General features: G+C 34.5%; 1 protein-coding gene across 4 annotated transcripts in view; it reads left to right on the forward strand.

Moving 5' to 3' along the window:
- Window positions 1-22,681, forward strand: part of PTPRD (protein tyrosine phosphatase receptor type D) — a 2,145,247-nt gene that overhangs the window by 1,953,336 nt on the left and 169,230 nt on the right. For 3 of the 4 annotated variants that reach the window (XM_082611189.1, XM_082611192.1, XM_082611190.1), the window contains 6 exons: window positions 510-779; window positions 3,536-4,117; window positions 13,770-13,903; window positions 16,491-16,635; window positions 19,841-20,146; window positions 21,094-21,287. In XM_082611189.1, the coding sequence (XP_082467315.1) occupies window positions 510-779; window positions 3,536-4,117; window positions 13,770-13,903; window positions 16,491-16,635; window positions 19,841-20,146; window positions 21,094-21,287 (1,631 nt within the window). The remainder of the gene's footprint in view (window positions 1-509; window positions 780-3,535; window positions 4,118-13,769; window positions 13,904-16,490; window positions 16,636-19,840; window positions 20,147-21,093; window positions 21,288-22,681) is intronic. The other variant, XM_082611191.1, reaches the window with a different exon arrangement.

A 22,681-nucleotide genomic window follows, 5' to 3' on the forward strand; every position in this document is an offset into this window, starting at 1 on the left:
ACTCTAGATGATGTTTTCCAGGACTGGGATGTGACAGTGTGGTCCCGCACATACATTCACATCACCTGGAAGAGCACATCACTGAAGCTGGTTTTGATACTCAAGATAAACCTGCTGGTGACCTTCCAGCCCCCTTTCCTGCATATACATGCATGCATAGAATCCTTGTTATATGCATGCATGTATATGTTTTCGTGTTTATCTTATGCATGATGTTTGTGTATTGTTAGTTTGTAGATAGTTTTTTGTGGGGCCCTTGTAGGTCTGAATCAACTTTTGTATGAATGTATCTAAGATATCAATGACTAAACTAAATAAATTTTTCTGTGTATACACACACCATACTTGTATGGTCTGTATTATTCACAGTTTTACATGTTTTGTTTTTGGACAGTCCACAATATGTTTCAACTGTTTAATTGTGTCTGTACAGTGCATGTCATGTGTTAAATCAAGCCGCTTTTTCTTGCCTTGTATATTTTATCATCTTCCCTTGTGTTTTGTTCCAGTTCGCCGTGTCCCACCAAGATTCTCTATCCCACCCACTAATCACGAAATCATGCCAGGTGGAAGTGTTAATATCACCTGTGTTGCTGTGGGGTCACCAATGCCTTATGTGAAGTGGATGTTGGGGGCAGAAGATCTGACACCTGAAGATGATATGCCAATAGGAAGAAATGTCCTAGAGCTGAATGATGTAAGACAGTCAGCAAATTATACCTGTGTTGCTATGTCGACACTGGGTGTCATTGAAGCAATAGCCCAGATCACTGTCAAAGGTATGCTCAGTGGTTCATGCTTGGAGGATCTGGGTACCCTCAAGTCAGCTGACTAATGCCTCTACAAAATCTGTCCTTGGAATTCTAAAATGTATCAATTTATCAGTCAGTGTTTCAGATATCATAGTCCAATCATATCTGTGGTATCACATAAGATACACATATCTAGGTAGGCAGATTCTCTCTTAAAAGTATTGACAGCTTAAGTCGTGATAATCATCAAAATATTTAACTAAAGGCCAGGCTCAGGCACTAACAGGTCAGGATGAAGCATGCTCGACATAGTCAGCCGTTATGGTCGGAATGATGTGTACAGGTTTTATATTTATCCAGAACCTTGAGAAGAGGCACATGACAAAAACAATCCAAGGAAGTGTTAATAAATGCTCAAAATTCCAGAAGACAAAGGGGGAAAAAAAAAAGAGAGAGTTGAAATCAACATGGTCTAGTAATAGATGCTTTAAACTTTTGATAGACCCTACCATTAAAAATCAAAATGCAAGTGTGATTATATTCTGTTTTAGCTCTCACCTCATGTAAGCGAAGTGCTCAACAAATACTCTTTTCTTGAAATAAGTGTACTGACTATAACCGAGGTACTATATTCCATGGTTACTTTTGAATCAAAGGGGGTAAAAAATGAGTGTGTGAGGATACCAGTTGTTTTTATACAGTGTTTATAGAATTTTAGAAAACTTTCACAAAATGAGTCAGTCTGAGGGTGACTTTAGATTCCTGCAAATGTCTGGAACTATTGCAAAACGAAACAAGTTGTCTTCCCCTTCAAGGAAGTGTGATCCTGAAAAAATGCCGCACACATTGTAATCGGTGTCATATTTTCGACCAAGTGCGTATACCTAATGTATACCATATAAAATCAATAATGTGACATAAGACAAGGTACACAGCATTTTCAACATTTAGTCATTTAAAATAGTAATGTTTTATTGCATATTATTATGGTATTAGGCATAGTATTCTCCATTACAGATACAAAATTACAGATACAAAACCTGTACTGCATAATAAGTGTGACTTAGCGAAACTAAGAGTTTCTGTTAAATATCAGTAAACACATCTTTAATTAGCAATATTTCTACTTGCCTGAAGAATACAGAAAGACATCTAGGGGAAATTCAGATCATACACTTCCTAGAAAAATGCCAGGCCAGAATATTGAAACAAATGTCTTTCTATTATTATTTTCAGCAAAATCCCCAGGCCAAATATTATCATTCCATGGTTCTTAGAGTAATCTGCAAATACTGAATCGTCTTTCCCATACTAACCATCTCAGCTTTAAATATTTGAAGGTTTACTAAAGACCCTCAAGAATTCAAAAGCAGGAGTCACACTAAAATAATATTTTGTTCAGTTTCTTTGTTTTCCTGACTCTTGCTCCTTCCCTATACCCCCTCCACCACAAACATAAATAAATAAAACATAAGGGTGGATCTTGAAGGCAAAAAGTGAATTAAAACAAAAAGCACCTTAAAGAGAGAAAGAACTCATTTATTCAGGTAGTCAGTTCACAGTGCTTATTAAAAACCTACTCAGGACTAGACAGTGTTCTAGGTATTGGGGATATAGCACTAATTAAGTACAAGTTTGCTAATCTTGAAAAGTTACCATTGTAGGGAGTGTATTTTTTGCCTTTAAGTTGACAAGGAAAAGAGGAGGACTATGGAGCTGATTATATGAGTGTTACCTTCTGAGTTTTCTCTAAAAATTCAGCTTGTGACACTCTCCTTTCTTCCTTAATATCAATACCTTTCAGAATCACTGTCCAGGTGAGGCCACCAGTGTTGATGGTTTGTATGCTTAAGTAGTAGCATTTTGAGTTGTGCCTTTCTGCTAAAAAGAATGAATGAGATTTCTAAAATATAGATTTAATTGCAAATGTTTGTCATGTAGCTGTAATCTGATATTACTGATGTTGGATATAGAATACATATTATGACAATAAAATAAAATACTTAAAAAAGTGATTTGTGAATAGACTTTAATTTAGCTCCTTCAGCATATTTTGAATATTAAGTAAAAAGCGTGAATTTGAAATGGATTGATTTGAAATTACTATTCTTTATTACCTTAAAATTATTGGTCAGATTATTTATTAAAAAATATATAGTAATGTTGCTTATGTCTTACATCTTGAAAACAAAATGGATACTCTTCTTTTATAACAATTTAATACCATTTCATTTTATATCTAAAATTTTGGTTTTTTTCAATGTTTATTGGCATTTAGTTATATCATTTTGTTGAAGCAAGGGTCTCATGGGCCAAGCTTGTGGTTATAATAATAGTAATAATTGGAACTACTGTTTTCTGAGGGTGCCAGATACATATTAAGAGCATTACTGGATTAGCTCATTAATCTTCACCATAAACTCATGAAATACAGTTACCCAACTGTACAGTACAATTCCAGTAATACAATTTTGCCTATTTTTCACATGAGAAAACTAAAGCAAAGAGAAGTTAAGCAACACATCCAGGATCTCATAGCTAATAAGTGGTGGATTTGGATACAAGCCCAAAAATACAATGCCTATAATACACTTCTAGTAAAATGCGATTTGTCACCTAAGCATGTCTTCCTGACCACTTAGAAAACTGTCCTTTGCTATGATTTCATCTAATTAAATCTTTACTAGGTACATACTTCTGTCATTCTAATAGCAGAGTTTATGGATTCTTGTGATTTCTTCAAAGTGATGGATATTCACTGTCTTTCTTTTTCTCCCTGTAAGCCTTACCCAAACCTCCAGGAACTCCTGTCGTGACTGAGAGCACAGCTACAAGCATCACACTGACATGGGACTCTGGGAACCCTGAGCCTGTCTCTTACTACATCATTCAGCATAAACCTAAAAATTCTGAAGAACCTTACAAAGAAATTGATGGGGTGGCGACCACACGCTACAGTGTCGCTGGACTAAGTCCCTACTCGGATTATGAATTCAGGGTTGTTGCTGTCAATAACATCGGGCGAGGGCCTCCCAGTGAGCCCGTGCTAACACAGACCTCAGAGCAAGCACCGTCCAGTGCCCCCAGGGATGTCCAGGCGCGGATGTTGAGTTCAACCACCATTTTGGTACAGTGGAAGGAACCTGAAGAGCCAAATGGACAGATTCAAGGATACCGAGTTTATTATACAATGGATCCCACTCAGCATGTTAACAACTGGATGAAACACAATGTAGCTGACAGCCAAATCACTACTATTGGCAACTTAGTGCCCCAGAAGACGTATTCTGTCAAAGTCCTGGCTTTTACCTCAATTGGAGATGGTCCTCTTTCAAGTGACATACAAGTCATCACTCAGACAGGAGGTAAGTCTGGTCCTGGATGGGGAGTAGGGTAGAAGGGAGGAGCTGGTACTAAGAAATGGCAAGGCCAGAAACAAAGAACAAAATAGTATAAGTTTTCATTTTTGAGATTTAGAGTTTCTAAGTAAGGAGTTAGGCATATGGAAAGGAACAGGCATGGACACTGAAAGACTATAAATAATACAGTCCTTTTAAAAGGGGGATGCATTTAGCATCCTTTCTTTTTCTTTAAATTGAAGTATGGTTGCTGTATAATATTACATGGGTTTCAAGTGTATAATATAGTGATACACAGTTTTTAAAGGTTACGCTCCATTTATAGTTATTATAAAATATTGGCTATATTCCCCATGTTGTACAATATACCCTTGTAGCTTATTTTATACTTAGTAGTTTGTACCTCTTACTCTCGTACCCCTATATGTAGCATCCTTTCTTTTTAATTTGTACCCAAATGACTTGAAGACTTTCTGCAGGAGTTGGCTAAATGCATCCCCCATGCAGCATTTTGAGAATAGAAGAACTATGCTTCTTTGTATTAGCAACGCCTATAGAATAGTCCCAAAATTTATTTAATTTGTGAAGGAGTGGATGGTTCAAGATAGAGTTACAAATAAAACCATTTGTCAGGGGACCTTGGATATTTAAATGGCTTATATTTGCCAGGAAGCAACTTGCTTAAAAATGAATATTCCCTTAATGTTCTTTTCTTTTTTTCTTCGTATAGCCTCAGGGATAAAGAAAGACAGTTACCAAGATCTAAGATCAAACTTTGGGGCCTTATTCAGCCATTTTCCTGGGTATTAGAGCAGATGCCAAACTATTTTATGAAGAAAAACTTGGCCTTTCCCGTAGTTTTATTTTCATAAGAGGATATCAGACTTCTCTGGTCTTGGGTTCAAAGTGATCAGTTTTGTCGTGGGATGGGAATAAACCATAGCAGCTGTCTTCTTACGTTTATTCTTGAATATCTGAGAGCTATTCATTTGACTCCTATTGTCTTGGTACCTCTTAAACTTGCATTAATCTGTGAGTGTTTTGGTGGCATGCCATTCATTTGTTCTGAGAATAAGAACCATGTTATTGGAGATGGTATCTATAATCTGTAGTCATAACTCATAGGTAATTCTGGGAATGAGTTAATGAATATTCTCAGGTGTCAGAACTAGATAAACTTATATTTAACTACGGACTTGTTTTTATGTTGTGGGCTTCGTGAATCTTGTGGCTGAGGACGTTTACCTGTTTGGCTTGGCTACTAGGAATCTCAGAGCATGTTTACAGCTTGCCTGGCTTTATTTTATTTTCATACTGTTATTTGGTTCTTATTGGTTTGTTCATGGATTTATCACTTTTTTCTAATATCAAAAAAGTAACTACAGAGTGTTTTATCATAATTATAGTGAAAATCATCCATATACCTTCCTTATTTGGCTTTTCCATTTCTTCTGTATTTACTTGTTATATTAATATGCATAAAAATATTGTAGATTAATTTTTCCATAAGTTTCTCATTGGAAAATGTAGAAATCAGTGAATCTTGTTCTTTTTCTTGACTGAAAGTAGTCAACTGTTAAGAGATTATTTTTTTATTATATTATTTTAGCAGCTCCATAACCATTAAAGGATATAAGAAAGTATATAGGAAGAGTATATACCTATACTCTACTTTTAGGTTTTTGGATGTTTCAGCTTTGATATTTTAAAAATCCCTGACCTTGGAGTAACATAACCAGGGTTTGAATCCCAAATTACCATTTTTAGCTCCATATCCTTGGACAAGTTACTTCATCTCTCTGAACTTCAGTTTTCTCATCTAAAATAATAACCACCTTATAGAGTTTAGTGGTAGTGGTTTTTTTTCTAAGGCTGCCATACAAAATACCACTTACTGGGTGGCTTAAACAACAGGAATTTATCATCTTGCAGTTCTAGTGATTAGAAGTTCAAGAACAAAGTGTCAGCAGGATTGGTTCCTTCTGAGAGCTGTGAGGGAGATGCTGGGCCTCCCGCCTAGCTTTTGGTGGTTTGCTGGTAGTCTTGGCTGTTCCTTGGCTTGTGGGAGCATCACCCTGGTCTCTGCCTTCATGGTCCCATGGCATTCTCCCTAAACGCTTGTCTCTTGCGTCCAAATTTCCCTTTTTTTATAAGATACCAGTCATAATGGATTAGGGTCTAACCTAATGATATCATCTTGACTAATTACATCTGCAACAATCCTATTTCCAAATAAGGTCATTTTCTCAGATTCTTGGTGTTAGGAATTCAGCATATGAATTTTTGTGGGACACACTTCAACCCGTAACAAGGCTATCGATTAGATAATGGATAGAAATATTTTATAACTTCAGTAATATATAAATCATCATCATAATAATAACTGCCATATGCTGGAAACTCTGCTAATAGGTGTATTAATTCTTACTGCTCAATTAGGTAGATGTGGAATTATCTCATTTGCCAATGAGTAAATTGAGGATCGATGAAGGTAAAAAGATTCAGGAACTTCCTTTGGGTCATAGGTTCCATTCAGGAACTTCCTTTGGGTCATTAAGTGGACACTCTAGATACTTTTAAGCACCATTATCTTTTAAATTAATAATTTGCTAATGTCTTATTTTTTGGTGCCTACTAGGTTTTAGTGCCCACTAGGTGCTCAATAAATGAATAGAGGCAGGAAACACAGGGTGTCATGTATTCATATCTCTATTCAAGAATTATATATGGGACTTCCCTGGTGGTCCAGTGGTTAAGAATCCACCTGCCAATGCAGGGGACGCAGGTTTGAGCCCTGGTCTGGGAAGATCCCACATGCTGCGGAGCAACTAAGCCCGTGCACCACAACTCCTGAGCCTGTGCTCTAGAGCCCGTGAGCCACAACTACTAAAGCCTGCATGCCTAGAGCCCTGCTCCGCAACAAGCGAAGCCACCGCAATGAGAAGCCCACTCACTGCAACGAAGAGTAGCCCCCGCTCGCCGCAACTAGAGGAAGCCCTCGTGCAGCAAAGAAGACCCAATGCAGCCAAAAATAAATAAATAAATTTGTTTTTTTTAAAAAGAATTATATATGATTTACATCTGAAATACTTGAGGTGGCTATTAGGTTATCCCAGTGCAGAAGTACATTAAGCCATTTAGATATTTAAAAAAAAAGAAAAAAAAGTTAATCTAAAAGAAGTAGAAGGAATACCTTTTTTATAGAAGGTTATCATACTCGGTCACTAAGATTGGTTCTTAATTTTCTAACTACAAATTTAAACATACAAATCTGTAGCATTTCATAATATTATTTTCTTATGACAGAAGGATTTAGCTATCTAAGAAACCAAATAGTTACTGAAACTAAATTCAACCAAAACATAAGAATCCTTGAGAATCATGAGAATCCTTATATTCAGAACACGAAATGACACTAATGCTTTCTGTCACAGTTTAATGAAAGATACAGAACTGATGTTTAAATAGATCATATTTTGTTTTTCTGTATTACCAGGGGACATAATGTAACGTAAATCATAACTGAGTGAAGGTAGAATTGTGACAGGAGCAACTGAGTTAATGTGATCCAGGGACTCCGGACCTAAAAAACAATCTAGATGAGTGGATCACAGATGCATTAAAATAGCTGTTCTCAATCTCTGTTTAACTTTTTTTACATTAAGATATTTCCAAGAACCTTCCATAATAGTTATAATTTTAATACCCATTGATTGAGAAGATATATAATGACATAATGACTTGTGCTTGCCGAGATCAATAGGCTAAGAAAACCTTCCAAAATGGCACAATGATTTGATCTGTTCTCTAGGCTTAATTAACAAAGGCCATTTGATGTTAGTGGACACCTGCCAAATACAATGATGTTAGTTCTGATATAATTAATTCTGAGCTGCTCCTGACTAGCTAATTCATAGGATCACTGCTAGGCAAAGACATAAAACCATTATGAAATATTCTTATAGTTAGGTTATATAAAATATAAGTTTATGATTCTTCTCACTACAATTTTATCTTTTCCAAACCTACAAAAATTTACTGATCAATAACATGCATGCACTTTTCAAATATTAATTTCATATACCCAGAGATACACATTTTTGTCTACTTTATCTAAAAGGTATACATTTCATTTTATTATCTTTAATTCCCTGACAATAATATTCCTATTTTTGTTTAAAATCAGACTCTGCAGAAACAGTATTTAGAAATAAAGTGAGTTTAAGAGGGACATTATTACTTTTGATCTTATCTAAGATTATTGTCACATGTATTGATATAAATGGAGGATTGATGTAAGTTTGTATATTTCTGGTAATACAGAAAGTCAAAATATGATCTATGTTATAGTCAGTAATATATCCCCTTAATTATGAATATTAGTACAGATGAAATTATTAAGTAATCTTTACATGGTTTTAAATATGAAAAGATTTTGGTTAAAATGATTATTTTCTAGAAATATTGGTTAATCTTCCAAGTTTTCCATAGCTTTAACTTCTGGCATTATAGTGACTTGCAACTAATTCACCTTGAAAATACGTGGACCATATGGCCATTGACAAGGGAAGTATTTATGTTGTGCTAGAAAAAAAGTCTCTGCTATGAAAAAACACATTTGGGAAGGATGTCTTATATAGTTTTCTCTTGTACGTAATTATAATAAGAACATAGGGTAACTATATTTTACAAAAGAAGTAGAAATAAAATTCTGATAAGGAAATGTAATAAATTAACATCTTAAACCTAATGCACTAAAATAAATGTTGCTTTTTGTTCCTGCTAATGGGAGGCATTCTAAAGCTGTTAAATCCTAATGTGTGTCTTTTCCTGAACTTTCTTTAGAAAACATATCTAATCTCTAATACTTCTATGCATTTAATAGATTCTTGGGGAAAGTACTGATTTATATGTACACACCTAAATAGTATGGGTCTTTGGAAGGAAAATAATTATACACATCTCATAAATAAATATTAATGAGTAACATCAACTTTAAACATTTTGAAGAAGCAAAATTGCTATAAAACTATGACATTTTAGAGACATTGTGCTTTAGGTTTCCAGTACTTTATAAACCATTTCATTACTATATATCAACAGGCCTATATAAGCAAACTAGAAAAGACTGATTTCCAATAGCAAAAATTATTAGCCCCATTTGAATTCTCTCTCTAAATAGTTTTAGCAGTGAGTAAAGGAGTGTTGGTTGTAAATACAACTGTAATAAAATTTTAACTTTTTCTTATTGATGTTTAATGACAGTTGAGAGTAAGATTTGTGCGGGTGCTTGTGTATTTAGTACTTATTTTGTCAATGATATATCTGCGGCACTTACAAATCAGACTCCTTGTTTGAATTTTGTTTTGTTTTGTTTTGTTTTACTACCACTGTAAGTCTGGCTGTTGCTTTTATTGTTGTTATTATCATTTGTCAATATGCTAGATACATTTTAAAATATGTACCTTACTAGAGCACTAGACATTTTAGTAATAATGTGTTTTTTAGTCTTTTTGTTAATGTTTCATATTTATATTACGGTGAGGTGAAATTGTTTTTTAGCCATTTTATATGTGCTAACCCCTTTCTCTTCAGAGATATTCCCTAAAATTTAGTCTAATATTGATCTCTTCCAATATTATCAGAGTTCAGATGACATGTAGAGTTTCTTCTTGCTTCTTATTCATTCTCCATTCTCTGTGAGTTGCCTTCAGATATATGGAGTATACTAGTATTACTACTCAAATATTTTCCATTTCTCAATGGGGTTATAATCTTATTTTAGGGAATTGATAGCTCATATTTATACTTCCTTGTGGACATTAAATAAGCAATCAAGAAGAAGGGTATAACAATACCACTTTACCAAATATAAGGATTTCTTAAATATAATTTTAAAGAAAAATTTGTGTTGCTACTTTTCTTTCCTCTTTCCACATCTAAATTCTATTGGTTTATGGTCAACATTAGCACATCTTTTTTTTAATGTAGATGATTGCACTAAGGTTTCTGGATGGGTTCTTTTTATTCTCCCGTGTGTTTTCCAGAATCTCAGAAATTTCTGTAAAATGTATCTTTGGTTAATTGATGAGGAAAATGCTACAGCACAAAAAGCTCTTAAATAAAATATATATAGAAAAACATGAAGTAAGTGAAGATAAAAGAATGTCAGTAAGTTTGAGGTGTCAAGACTGTGAGAGCATTAAATATATATACATACAAATATCTATACCTATCTATCTATCTATCTATCTATAGAGGGGGGGAGTGAGAGGAAGAGAGTAAGGGAGGGAGGGAAGGAGGGAGAAGGGATATGGAGAAAACAAATATAAATGTTAATAGAACCTTTGTAGCCACAGTATTTGGTATAAAAATCTAACTGACAGATGATGAAGTATTCCCTGTGTCACCAAGTGGCACAGACAAAATAAATAGGACAGTTTGGAGTCCACTAACGTGTTTTCTTGTAAACATATATTATGATCATTAGGACTATTATGTTTGGGGAATGTATAAATAAATACATTAATTTCACAGCTTTTTTCTTTTCCTTTGAAGCCTCAGCTTCATTGTGGTTGTTTCAGTAATGACTAAATGTCCTGAGGAAGCAACATCTTTAGGTGAATCCACAATTCCCAAGGAAGTCTGAGTAGTGTCACCCTTAAGACATGCATGGGCATAGAGTCTGATATAATAAAAAGATCTTTTAAAGCCCTGGTCCTTATGCTGGATTTTGTCTGTAGACACATTTTACCTAATAGAGTGTTTTTCAGTTAATTTCAACTAATTCAATTTATTTCTGATTGTAAAAAATTAAAAGATTTTACCTAGAAGATTCATTATCAACTTCTGCTGAAAAATCAGAAGCTTGGGCAAGACTGGACCCACATTCCACAAGGCAGCCGCGTCCTGGCTCTGAGCATCACTAACTCCTTCTGGTGTCCCAGGCACTCCCCCGTTGACCCTGGGCCTGCATGGCCTCTGCACTCATCTAAGTCATCTGCCTGGCACCTCTAGGCATTGGTGTTTCGAACACAAGTTTAAAATCTATTAAATTCCCCTCCAGACCACTTCGAAAGAAGACGATGTTGAAAGCAGAGGAGGAGAACCCTGTTTGTATTATTCAAAGACACTCACCATCCAGTCGTGTGGCCACTTCCTACTTAGTTTGTCCCAAAATAAAATGAACAGTACACCCTCTGAGGCTTTAATGTAGCTATCTCATTATTTAGAAGGAGAGGGCTCTGAATAGAACCAAACAGAATTAGAGAATTAAAGGAAGTGTGTGGCGCTAAACAAGGATGAAACATTGAGACCTACCAGGAATTTGTTTGAGACAAATTACAAGCAAAAAAGTAAACAGTTTAAGTAAGAAAAAGTTAATTGGATTCCCACAATGTTTTCAGTCACTGTCACTCAATTTATTATTAGCCTTAGCACGGAGGAAATACATAACAAGCAATTATTATCCTGAGAGCAGCCGTTCAACACTGTCCATGTTTTTAATTCTTGACAGCACTTTATTTGGTTTGGTTTAAGTCAGAAGTTATCACAAGGTGTTCTTCTTTCCCAGACGTGTGGAAGTTGGGGAAAGAAAAAGGGAATAAAACTAGAGGAAAAAAAAGTGACTGCATACATATGCATAGGCGTGTGTGTTTTTAGGCTGAGAAAACTTTTCATGATCTGAATATTAGAATCCAATCATAATTTCCCCATCTGTCTGATCATTCTTGGCTTCCATGGTTGCTCCTGCCTGTGCTATTGGTATTTTCTTTTTAGAAGTAATGCATTTTCTATTTGTTTTGCTATTTGCCTGATTGTTTTTTCTTATTTCCCTCTGTTCTACCTTCTCTTGCTCTTGATCTTTTATCTTCTTTTGTCTCTACCTCTCACCTCTCAGTCTGAGTGACTGTGTTAGGTCACCCACTGGGCAGGTACTTAAAAAAAAATAGATACTCAGTTCAGAAAGTACATTCCTGGAGGCATCAAATTAATGAGTATCTCAAGGTCTGTGATACGGAAGGAGAGAAAGGAAAATGAATGAAATTAGAAATATGAAGCACTGATTATTGGTGGCCTTAAGCATCAGTCCAAACATGAGTGTGTGCACGTGTACACACACACACACACACACATATACACATACACAGATTCACAGGTTAACAGACCAGAGGAATGAAATGATGATTAAGGATTGATTCCAGAAACCATTGTAGACCCCTTTAGATTCTAATCTTTTTTTAAACAAAAGGCATTTTTTTCATCATGCTACAGAGAGATGACTATAGAAAGAAAAGAAAGTAATGCGTTTTATATCTCCAAAGACCTTCTTTCTAGTGAAAATGATGCTTTAGGTATTGTTTAAGAAATTGATGTCATACATCAGCTACAAGTTATATTATTTGTATATGTTTTTGAATGTTCATGCTCATTTGCCAAAAATACTTTAGATGTTCTTTTCCCCTCTGGTGTGAAGTATTATTCTTGTTTTTTACAAATATACACGGAATTCTCATGTGAACTTGTGGGAATATGGACATATGTTCAGCTATGGCACTTTGAAACATGCCGCAATATCCGGGGTAATGATCAAAATATTTAATGGCCACTAAGGCATGGTCACCAACCAATTAGAGTAGACATTGGCTGAGAACAATTTAAGTAAGAGTAGCTGTGCCACTGATGCCCTGAAGTGCATTAGCCTTGTGTATAATGGATAGAGGACCTCGTGGGATTAGTTGCTAACTAGGAGGTTGGGGTTAGTAAAATTTATTCTAATTCAACATTTGGGTAAGATGCTTTCAACTGGATTGATGTCCCATTCTTGATTACATATGATATATAGCTCTTCCAGATTGTCTATTGCATGGATTACATGACTAATACGAGAATTATAGATGACCTCTGTTAAGTTCCTAAATTTGTGGTAATAAATGTATTCTATACACTTTTCAAGTTGTGTAGTAATTTAGCTCCATCTCACTAGGGACAATATTAAATTTATATCGTGTCTAGTGTATTAACTCATATTAAAGCCATTTAGAGATTAGAAAGAATTGTTAGTTTTTTTAATTCTCTTTTTTTTTTTTTTACATCTTTTTAAAACATGGGTTGGTAAGAAAAAAATACTAATGATTCTGCTTGCCTGTATGTATTGTTAATGGAGTAAAGGTGGGATTTTATAAACCTAATTGGAAATAATTTAAAAAGTAAACTGTAGCGTTAGAGAATAAGTTCCCACTCAGTTGTAAAAGAACAATAGCTTTTATGTATTTAACAATTGGTGTGATTTAGGCAATATTTATCCCAAGTGCTTTATATAAATCATCACATTTATTACTTACAAAGATATTATAAAGTAAATATTATTCTTAAAGTTGAATTCAGAGACTGATATATTCTACATTTGCTAATTCCACATCTTGCCTAAATATTAAACCACTCAGGGACAAGCACAGTATTTATAACATTGTTCTTGTCCCTTAAAGGAGGAAAAATGGGCTTTATATTGACAGGCTAACTTGGACAATGTAAGGAACCTAGCTCTCCATTAAGCTAATACGTGCAGACACTGAGTGAAAAGTTTAAACAGTTAATGAAAGAACTTCTGAATATTTCTGGTGATGGTGAGCTCACTCCCTTGCCTCCCTGATTTTAGTGCCAGGGCAGCCACTAAACTTCAAGGCAGAACCTGAATCCGAAACAAGTATTTTGCTCTCTTGGACGCCTCCACGTTCAGACACCATTGCCAACTATGAACTGGTCTACAAAGACGGGGAGCATGGAAAGGAGGTAGGACTGTGCTTTTCGCCTTGTCGTCATTCTCTACACCCAAGCACTGCTCTCATTTTGTGTACTTGCCCAAGTTCTGTTAAAAGGTCAGATATTTACAGAGGACCTTGGTGGAAAAGATTTATTCATCAAAAGAGAAGCTTGACCAAAAAAAACAGAAAGAGTATTTGGAGACTTGCTGGGGTCAGGACAAAAGAAACAAAAAACAGCTATCGTCTGTATTGGAAATTTCTTTTTTTAATTCAGGTTTCTAAGTTACTTATGGAAGTATCTGCTTGTAAAAGAGTATACTCCTTGAGATTTGGGGATTTCCTTTCTTTGTCTTCTGCATTAAAATGCTTAAGTCACTGTTAACACATGACTAAGTGAGCTCCAAGGCTTTGGGTAGATAATTTGTCTAAACTGGTTTCAGAGAAAGATGCCCCATAGCAAATGTTTGTTTGTATGCCAATAATTGTTTGATATGAATGTGAAAGTACATATATATATACACATACATATATATATATATATATATATATAGTTTATGTTACACAAATAAAATAACAGACTGTGGAAGGCTAGAATTGTTAATAGTTACTGAAAAGAGAAATAAAAATCAAAATAACTAACACATACATTAACAGGCACTATAATAATGGTTTCACACATATTAAGTCAATCCTTATAGTAGTGCTATGAGTCAGCCTCTATTATTAATCTATTTCACATATTATAACAAAATGGAGACACGGAAAAAATTAAATAATTTGCCCAAAGCCTCATACTACTGAATGGTAGAGCTGGAATTTGAATCTAGACAATTTCCAGAATCTGTGTTCTTAACCATTAGGATATACTGGCCCTCGGGTATACTTTGAATAGATTATATAAATCAGTATTAAGATACATCTAATATTTTCAGAAAGGGATAGTAATGAATGTTTCTTTTGTTATCGTAAAACCCATTAAGTGGAACATTAGGACAAAAAAGTTGGTAAAACTATATGTGAAAACTCAACCCACCAAGCCATTTTGTTATACCTCTTAGCATTCTTTATCTTAAAAATATCTTCACAAAGCAAAACACCCCCTAAGTTCTAAAAAATAATACCTTTCTTAAACACTCACATACTGAATGAACTATTACCAATTAACTTGTGGCTCATCATTTTGAATGCTATAATACATTAATATGCTACTGTAAACTTCTATTTTATTACATCTCTTTGAAGTGAGCAGAATCTCCAAAGACCAGATTCTAAAAGCAATGCTTTTAGATTTAGCTAACAAAGCTGATACAAATTAATCACTCAAAAAGTTCTAGAACTGAAGTGCTGATATAACGTAAAGTACTCGTGTTACAACTGTTGGTGTTTGTAATAAGACATAAATTAGCATTAAATTATTTTAAATACTTACCATTACCCAACTAAAAAACAAATAAAATAAAAACAGTTAAGAGAGTGGCAGTCCTTTGGAAACGCTATGGATACTTGACTATTGGCATACCTACTCTGCTTTACAATTGTTTATTTAGGAAATTCCTTTTTTTCTTGTTATTTGGTAAATCTAAAATTTCTGAAAATTTTGTATTTGCAAGCCAGAACACCCTAGGGGTGTTTTCTCTAGTTTTATTTCTGAATTGCCCTTGACTGATTTCTGTTTGTGTGAACAGCAAATGCTATTCGATAAAAAGCCTTATAAGATTATTGATGCCATTACTAGACTACATAATAGCATGCATTTTAAGGTTTACTACAGGCTCAAGTTCAGTCTGAGATTGACTACCCATAGACAGCCATATCTTTGCTAAAATTCAAAAGCAGATTTCAAGCATAAAAATAAGTTACAACATTCAAGTAAAAAAGCCTTATTTCAAAAGCCCTTTATGATGTTAACAGTTATAGAAGAGTATGTTATTTCTTTTTTCTAGCTGTAGGTTCTATATTCACAAAGAAAGGAAGTGTTAAAATTAATTTGAAATCAACCTAGGGTAACAGTATAGTTTCATATACATTATCCAGCTTTCTTCAGTAACTGACATCTGATTTTTATTCCCTCAGGCCTTGGCAATTTCAGATCTTTTTCCTAACAACCTCACCTGAACTGTATGCCGGTTTCCATTGTTACTTCCGGCCATATTTTCTTTGCCCCTATTTACGTTGCAGATGGTCACGGGAGACGAGCTAGACATCTCTTCGAATGGAATGTTAGGCATAAGCCATTGTCAGGGGCGGGGGTCAGTTTCCATTGTGGGCAGTGTCACCGCAACACACATGACTTAAAGGTTGAATGCATTCATGGGTGGTGGGCCTCTCACTCCCTCTTATCTGATGCATTTGGAAAACTGTGTCATGGTTAGATAGATCCCTGACTTCCTTTTTTCCAGTTGTCTTATTTGTTGTAGAAACTTGCCTTTTAAATTGGTATCTTTGTTATGTACTTCCCCTGGTAGAGTCCTTGATACTCACTGTTGATTCTGTTTGTGATATTTTGATGACATTATAACCCTGATTACAGAAATCTGATGTTCTGGGCAGTGTGATAAAAATATATGCACAAATCTTAACGAAGATGACCAAGGTCCCTTGTTACTTATCCACAGCAACGGATTACCATTGAGCCAGGGACATCTTACAGACTGCAAGGGCTGAGACCAAACAGCTTGTACTACTTCCGTCTGGCTGCACGCTCTCCCCAAGGCCTGGGTGCTTCCACAGCTGAAATATCAGCCAGAACCATGCAGTCAAGTAGGTGTCTCTCTTTGCTTACTTTCTGCCCTTTTCTTCACTAGGAGGCGTTGCTAGCTTTTATCCCCACCAACAACAAACCTGCTAATTAATATTTAATAGTTGGTAGTCTCTATACTAACAAGTGTCCAATTTGGGGGATTAGAGCACCATGACCTTGGTTTTCAGACTGGGTCCAAATGACATATCCCATTCTCCCACTTCCAAAATTGAAAGACATTCAGAGAAGTTAGGAAACCTACATGAGAAAAATGGTTAAAGGAGTTGGATCAGGCCCCATTTACTGAATTATAAAGCTGTAAGCAAAATTCAGATTGAGAATGCTGCAAAATAATCAGAGGAGGGCTTAGCAAACTAAAGAGACAGCAAAAGACCAAACTTTTATCTTTTTTAAGCACACAGGTTTTAACTTTGCTGATGACCAAGTCTTCATGTCACGTATTTTTTCCTAGTTTGTTGTTAACTTTGCAAGTAGTTCATGTGGAAATTTGGAACATTCACAGAAAATCTGTATTTGTACAAATTTAGGAACAATGGAATAATCACAAGTATATTTGCAATCCTAAATTGTATTTTTTTTCCTCAGGTTCAAATTCTTTTTGGGACTGTTACTCTAAAGCATAGTTGTGTTTATCACAATGGAGTTCATTGTGTCTAGGGAAGGTTGTTTTGCATAAAGTATTATATGGCAGGTTGTTTTTGATGGAAAGTTTGGTGGCTTATAATACTATTGTTTGCTCTTTATTAATAAGTTTCTATAATTAGTCTATTAACCATATACCTTGAATTGAACAGTTTTATGGACTTATTTCCTTAGATTTTAAAAATATTTTACATTTTATATGATTTTTAAAATTTTTATGTCATTTTATGTAGTGACATAGATATGTATAAAATGAATACATTGAATTTGATAAAGAGAATGCTCTATTGACCTGATTTTTAGACCTATCAGCAAACATGAAATTTACATTTTTTTAGAAGATGAATTTCCTTTCATATAAGCAAGTCTTCCATCATTTCATTTTCTATAGATACTTGAAATCTTTCAGGGTTTTTGATGATAAAATTCATATTTTTCCTCAACACATGATTATTCATATGAAAAGCATTAGGATTCTGTTGCTTAATCCCTTACTGATTATAGCTTATTCCCATAAAATTTCCTTTTTTAAAACTGAAGCATGTAAATCAATGCAGTATTGTATGTCTCCTTTGAATTCCAGGCAGGCTAATAAGTAATACTGCAGAAGATAATTCTTAAAATCAGACACTTAATTAAAAGAAATGTGACATGCTTTAATATTATATTTTGCATGGTTTACAAACTTGACTGTTTTGCATACACACACATATATATTCATACATACATACTTACATACAAAGAGACAGAATGAACTTTTTATAGACACATCAAAAGCTTATCCACTCTTTATTAAGGTTTCAAGTGGTGTTACATATACTTTCACAGAATAGGAGGTCTGAAGATAGGAATATAGTGAAAACCAAATCAGTTTTTTAAAAAGAATTACAAATGAGTCTTTGCTGTTACATGAACAACTCAATTTATTAAGAATGATAATGCATATAAAATAGTTTCATAATTTGAAATATAAGAACCTTTGGTCAGAATCAATAAAAATGTTGTTCTTGTGATTTTGCAAACCTTATACCAAATATATAAGGCTGTTTTACGAGAATTTCCTTTTTGTCTGTACAAGGATCTTTTCATTTTGATTGCCTGTAATGAAGAACACAAGACATGTAAATTAAGAAAGACTGATGATCGTCTAAATAATCAGATACACCTGACACTACATAATATTAAGGCTCAGAAAGTGTAAAGAAACACCCAAACTACATGTTCAAATACAAAAAATTAGAAATGATTTACTCCCTCTACCATATATATTGCCTTATATCAAAAATATATATATATGCAAACATATATTCATATATCATCCCAATTCTTTGTTCTTCTTTAGGAATATATATTATTAACTTTAAAAATAATTTATGATAACAGTCACATTGCTCTTTATTGCTTTTTTTTTCAAATAGTGATATGTTTGATTTATTTGATGGAAAATAATTGCTCAGAAGGTGACTAGTTTATTTTAGAATGGGCAGGAAGAAAGTTTATCTTTTAACTCTTATGTAAATCCTACTTTATATGAATAATTATGTACAAAATGAAAAGAGCTATGAACAAAATGAAAGATAAGTCATATCTTTTCCAGATGGTTCTCAGGATTTTTTTTAAACAGTTCTTTTTAATGGCTATGTTATTGACATTTTGTAAGGGATAGATGATTTTTATTGATTTTACCAAAATTTGCTGGTGGGTTCTAATTCTTCACTAGCAATGGTGTCTCAAGAAGAGGTATAATTTTAAAAAAGCTGGAAGCTGACATAGGGTAAGTACAAGTTACAGTCAGAATCAACCAGCCTGACATTACCCTCGGGTAGGTAAATCCTGGACTATTCATTTTCATCCTTTATCGTTCTGCATGCTCACTGTATATGGGCTATGATCAGTGTTAGGTTAACACTTGTCGTTAAAACTGGTCAGAAGACTCCATTTTTCACATAGTCAGAGGGAACCCTTTTGTGTTTGTTGGGCTTTTATTTATCTTCCTTTTTAAAAAAAATGGAATTGGTGGAAGGGCATCCAAAAGTTATTGCCACTTTTCACACTTAAGAACCTTTTCAGAAATGAATACTATGTAGGAATTGCCCTCATTTTAGAATGCAGTAGTGAAAGCCTGAAATGGCATCTCTTAAACATCATCAGACTCTCATGTAATAAATTTTGTACTGTTTGCAGCTTTTTTGAAGTTCGATAGTCTGTATAATAGGGCTGGGGAATACTGAGGGATTGTTTTAGAAGAAGAATTTAAATTGCAGGTAGGTAATTTTATTTGAGGCTCTGTTATCTTAAGGTTTCATTTTCACATATTCCCCCCACCCATTATTTAACAATTATTTTTGGTCATTTATTCATTTTTTGGTTTATTCATATTACTAAGCCAAGGTACATAAGTTTATCTTTAAAAATTTACTTTAAGTTTCAAAGCCTTATTTTTGTTTTGTTGCCCTATTGTTCATTTATTTATTTTTGCCTTTTCTTTTGTTTTATCATTTTTTTTTCCAACCACTCCTGTCCTTTCACTCAAACCCTCCTTTAACTCACTACCAAAATAAGAGCCGTCAGCTCCTCCTCAAGACATTAGTTGCGCCAGCCCAAGTTCCACTAGTATTTTGGTAAGTTGGCAACCTCCACCAGTGGAAAAACAGAATGGCATTATTACTGAATACTCCATCAAGTATACCGCAGTGGATGGAGAAGATGACAAACCTCATGAGATTTTGGGAATTCCTTCGGACACTACCAAATACCTTTTGGAACAGCTGGAAAAATGGACTGAGTACCGGATCACTGTGACAGCCCACACAGATGTCGGCCCTGGCCCTGAGAGCTTGTCCGTGTTGATTCGAACCGATGAAGATGGTATGTTGCCTCTGCTACGTCAGTTTGCACCCTTCTGCCACAGTCTTGGTCTGCTGTCTTTTGATAGGCTAACAGTAATGCATTTTTCTCTGCTCATCTTTTTTACCCAGCATCGCTGTAACTTCAGTGGTTTTTGCCAGAGACCTATCTTTGCTACGGCCTGGGCATTTTTTTTTTTAACTTTTTTAATCTCAACACAGTAATTTGCTTCCTTTTAAAAGAACAGTTTGCTCCTATGACCTTGCAATCCAGGCCCTTCTCTGTACCTCCATCTAAAGTCTTCTGCATATTTCTTGGTTTTTGTAGTCACTTCTTTTACATTTTGAAGTTAACTTTTCAAAAGTGCCTTCTTATCTTCTTGTTGCCTTTTTGTCTTGCACATTTCAGAGACACTGATGCTCGACATTCAATTTTTGGCATCTGTTGTATGGAATACCTTTGATATGAGAAAAAAAGAGAAGAAAATCCATATAATCAAGAATCTTTTTTATTCTGCTAAAAAGAAACCTTGAAAACACACACACACACACACACACACACATACACATACACACAACAATCAACAACCAGTTTTTGTTATTATTTCAATGCTATACTTCTTTGTGCTTCAATGCTTTGAACCTCAAAGCATCTTCCTTGGCTTTTGTACATTTTTTACATGTTTTTCTATTTCTCTGATACTCTTTTTTTCTTCCATTTTTTTTTTTTTTTTTTTTGGCATCGGTCATGTTTTTTGATCTTTTCTTAAAAGGTAGAGCAGATTGGTTGAGCATTTTCCTTGGTTGAAAATGTTTGTATTCCACAAAGGAAACATAGTGGGTCTGCCTTCTTCTTGTTTTTCTTTTTCTTTTTTTTTTTTTTTTTTTTTTGAACCTAAGTAAAGAAAATGCTCTGACTGGGTGGGACAAGTACCTATAATTTTCTTTTATCCAATGATGTTGTTCCAGTTCCTAGTGGTCCTCCTCGCAAAGTCGAGGTAGAGGCTGTCAACTCAACATCTGTTAAAGTCTCATGGCGCTCACCTGTGCCCAATAAACAGCATGGCCAGATAAGAGGATACCAGGTGCATTATGTGAGGATGGAAAATGGTGAACCCAAGGGCCAGCCCATGCTGAAGGATGTCATGCTGGCTGATGCACAGGTAAGCCTCTGAAATTGCATATGTATATTTTTATAGGATACATTTATTTTAGTCTGTACCTTAAAATGGACCCCATTTTAATTTTTTTGGCATGTTAAAACTCCTATACAAAATTCTAGCTTTTTAAAAAAATTGAATTACAGTTGACTTACAATGTGTTAATTTCTGCTGTACAGCGAAGTGATTCAGTAATACATATATATACATTCATTTTTTATATTCTTTTCAATTATGGTTTATGACAGGATATTGAATATAGTTCTCTGTGCTATACAGTAGGACCTTGTTGTTTATCCATTCTCTGTATAATGGTTTGCATCTGCTAATCCCAAACTCCCACTCTATCCTTCCCCCACTCTGCCTCCCCCTTGGCAACTACAAGTGTATTCTCTATGTCTGTAGTCTGTTTCGTAGATAAGTTCACAAAATTCTAGCTTTCAAAACACATGATCCATATTTACCTTCTCAATCAGAGTTGACTTCAAGTGAGGAAGTGAATTGAAATGACACATCTGATTAAAAACATGTAACTGTTTTCTTAAAATACAGATGTACGGCTCTACAGCTATATCTGAGTTTGCCTTTCTGACTTCAAAAAAATTGCTTGACTTAATTAAATCAAAGGAAAGAATTTCAAACAGCAATTTTGCCGATAAATCTACTTTCTGCTGTGCTAAAAGTATTTGGAACTAAGTTGATCTAATTTCTAAATGTATGATTTCTGCCACTGAAGAATAGACATTCTTATTCAGGGAAAGGTATCCAGATAGTATTTTATTTAGTATTTCTTTGCCAAATTACATATCTAATGAAAATAATTGTTTCATTTCCCAGAAAATGAAGATAATGACAATGATAAAAATTAGAGTTTCTCAGGGTATTGATGAGATCCCCTATGCTGAGCCAAATTAAGAAACCTATTAAGAGTAGTTGAGAATGTGAGAAATTCTGTCAACCCTAAGGCAGTGATTTACAACCATGTAGTCACAATTTGGTTTTGTAATATGTTGTTTAAAACAGACATTAATTTTTTTTTCAGTTTTTAAAAATAAATTAGAAGTGATTCAAAGACAGTACCATAATAAATCTACCTATACATATTTTTTCTGAAAGGGAGAGGAAGATTTCAGTTAAGAACTGCCCTACTGGAGATTATACATAACCCATGGACTAGCTTACCTATGCTTGTTCCAATAGCGATGATGTATTAGGAATAGGGGAGTGCTTTGCTTATCCAGCAAATTGGTAGCCGGGCATGGAAATGGATGGGATTAGTGAAAATTTGAAGCTATTTCAATTGAAAATTCCTTCCTTTGTATGAAAGTGGGGAAGATTATGAACAAAGTTGAAAACTGCTGTGCCAGATTGCCAAATTTTGCCTTCTTTTCTCTGTG

This window comes from Mesoplodon mirus (assembly GCF_964341445.2).
Source record: "Mesoplodon mirus genome assembly, chromosome: 1".
NCBI classification, from domain to species: Eukaryota; Metazoa; Chordata; class Mammalia; order Artiodactyla; family Ziphiidae; genus Mesoplodon; species Mesoplodon mirus.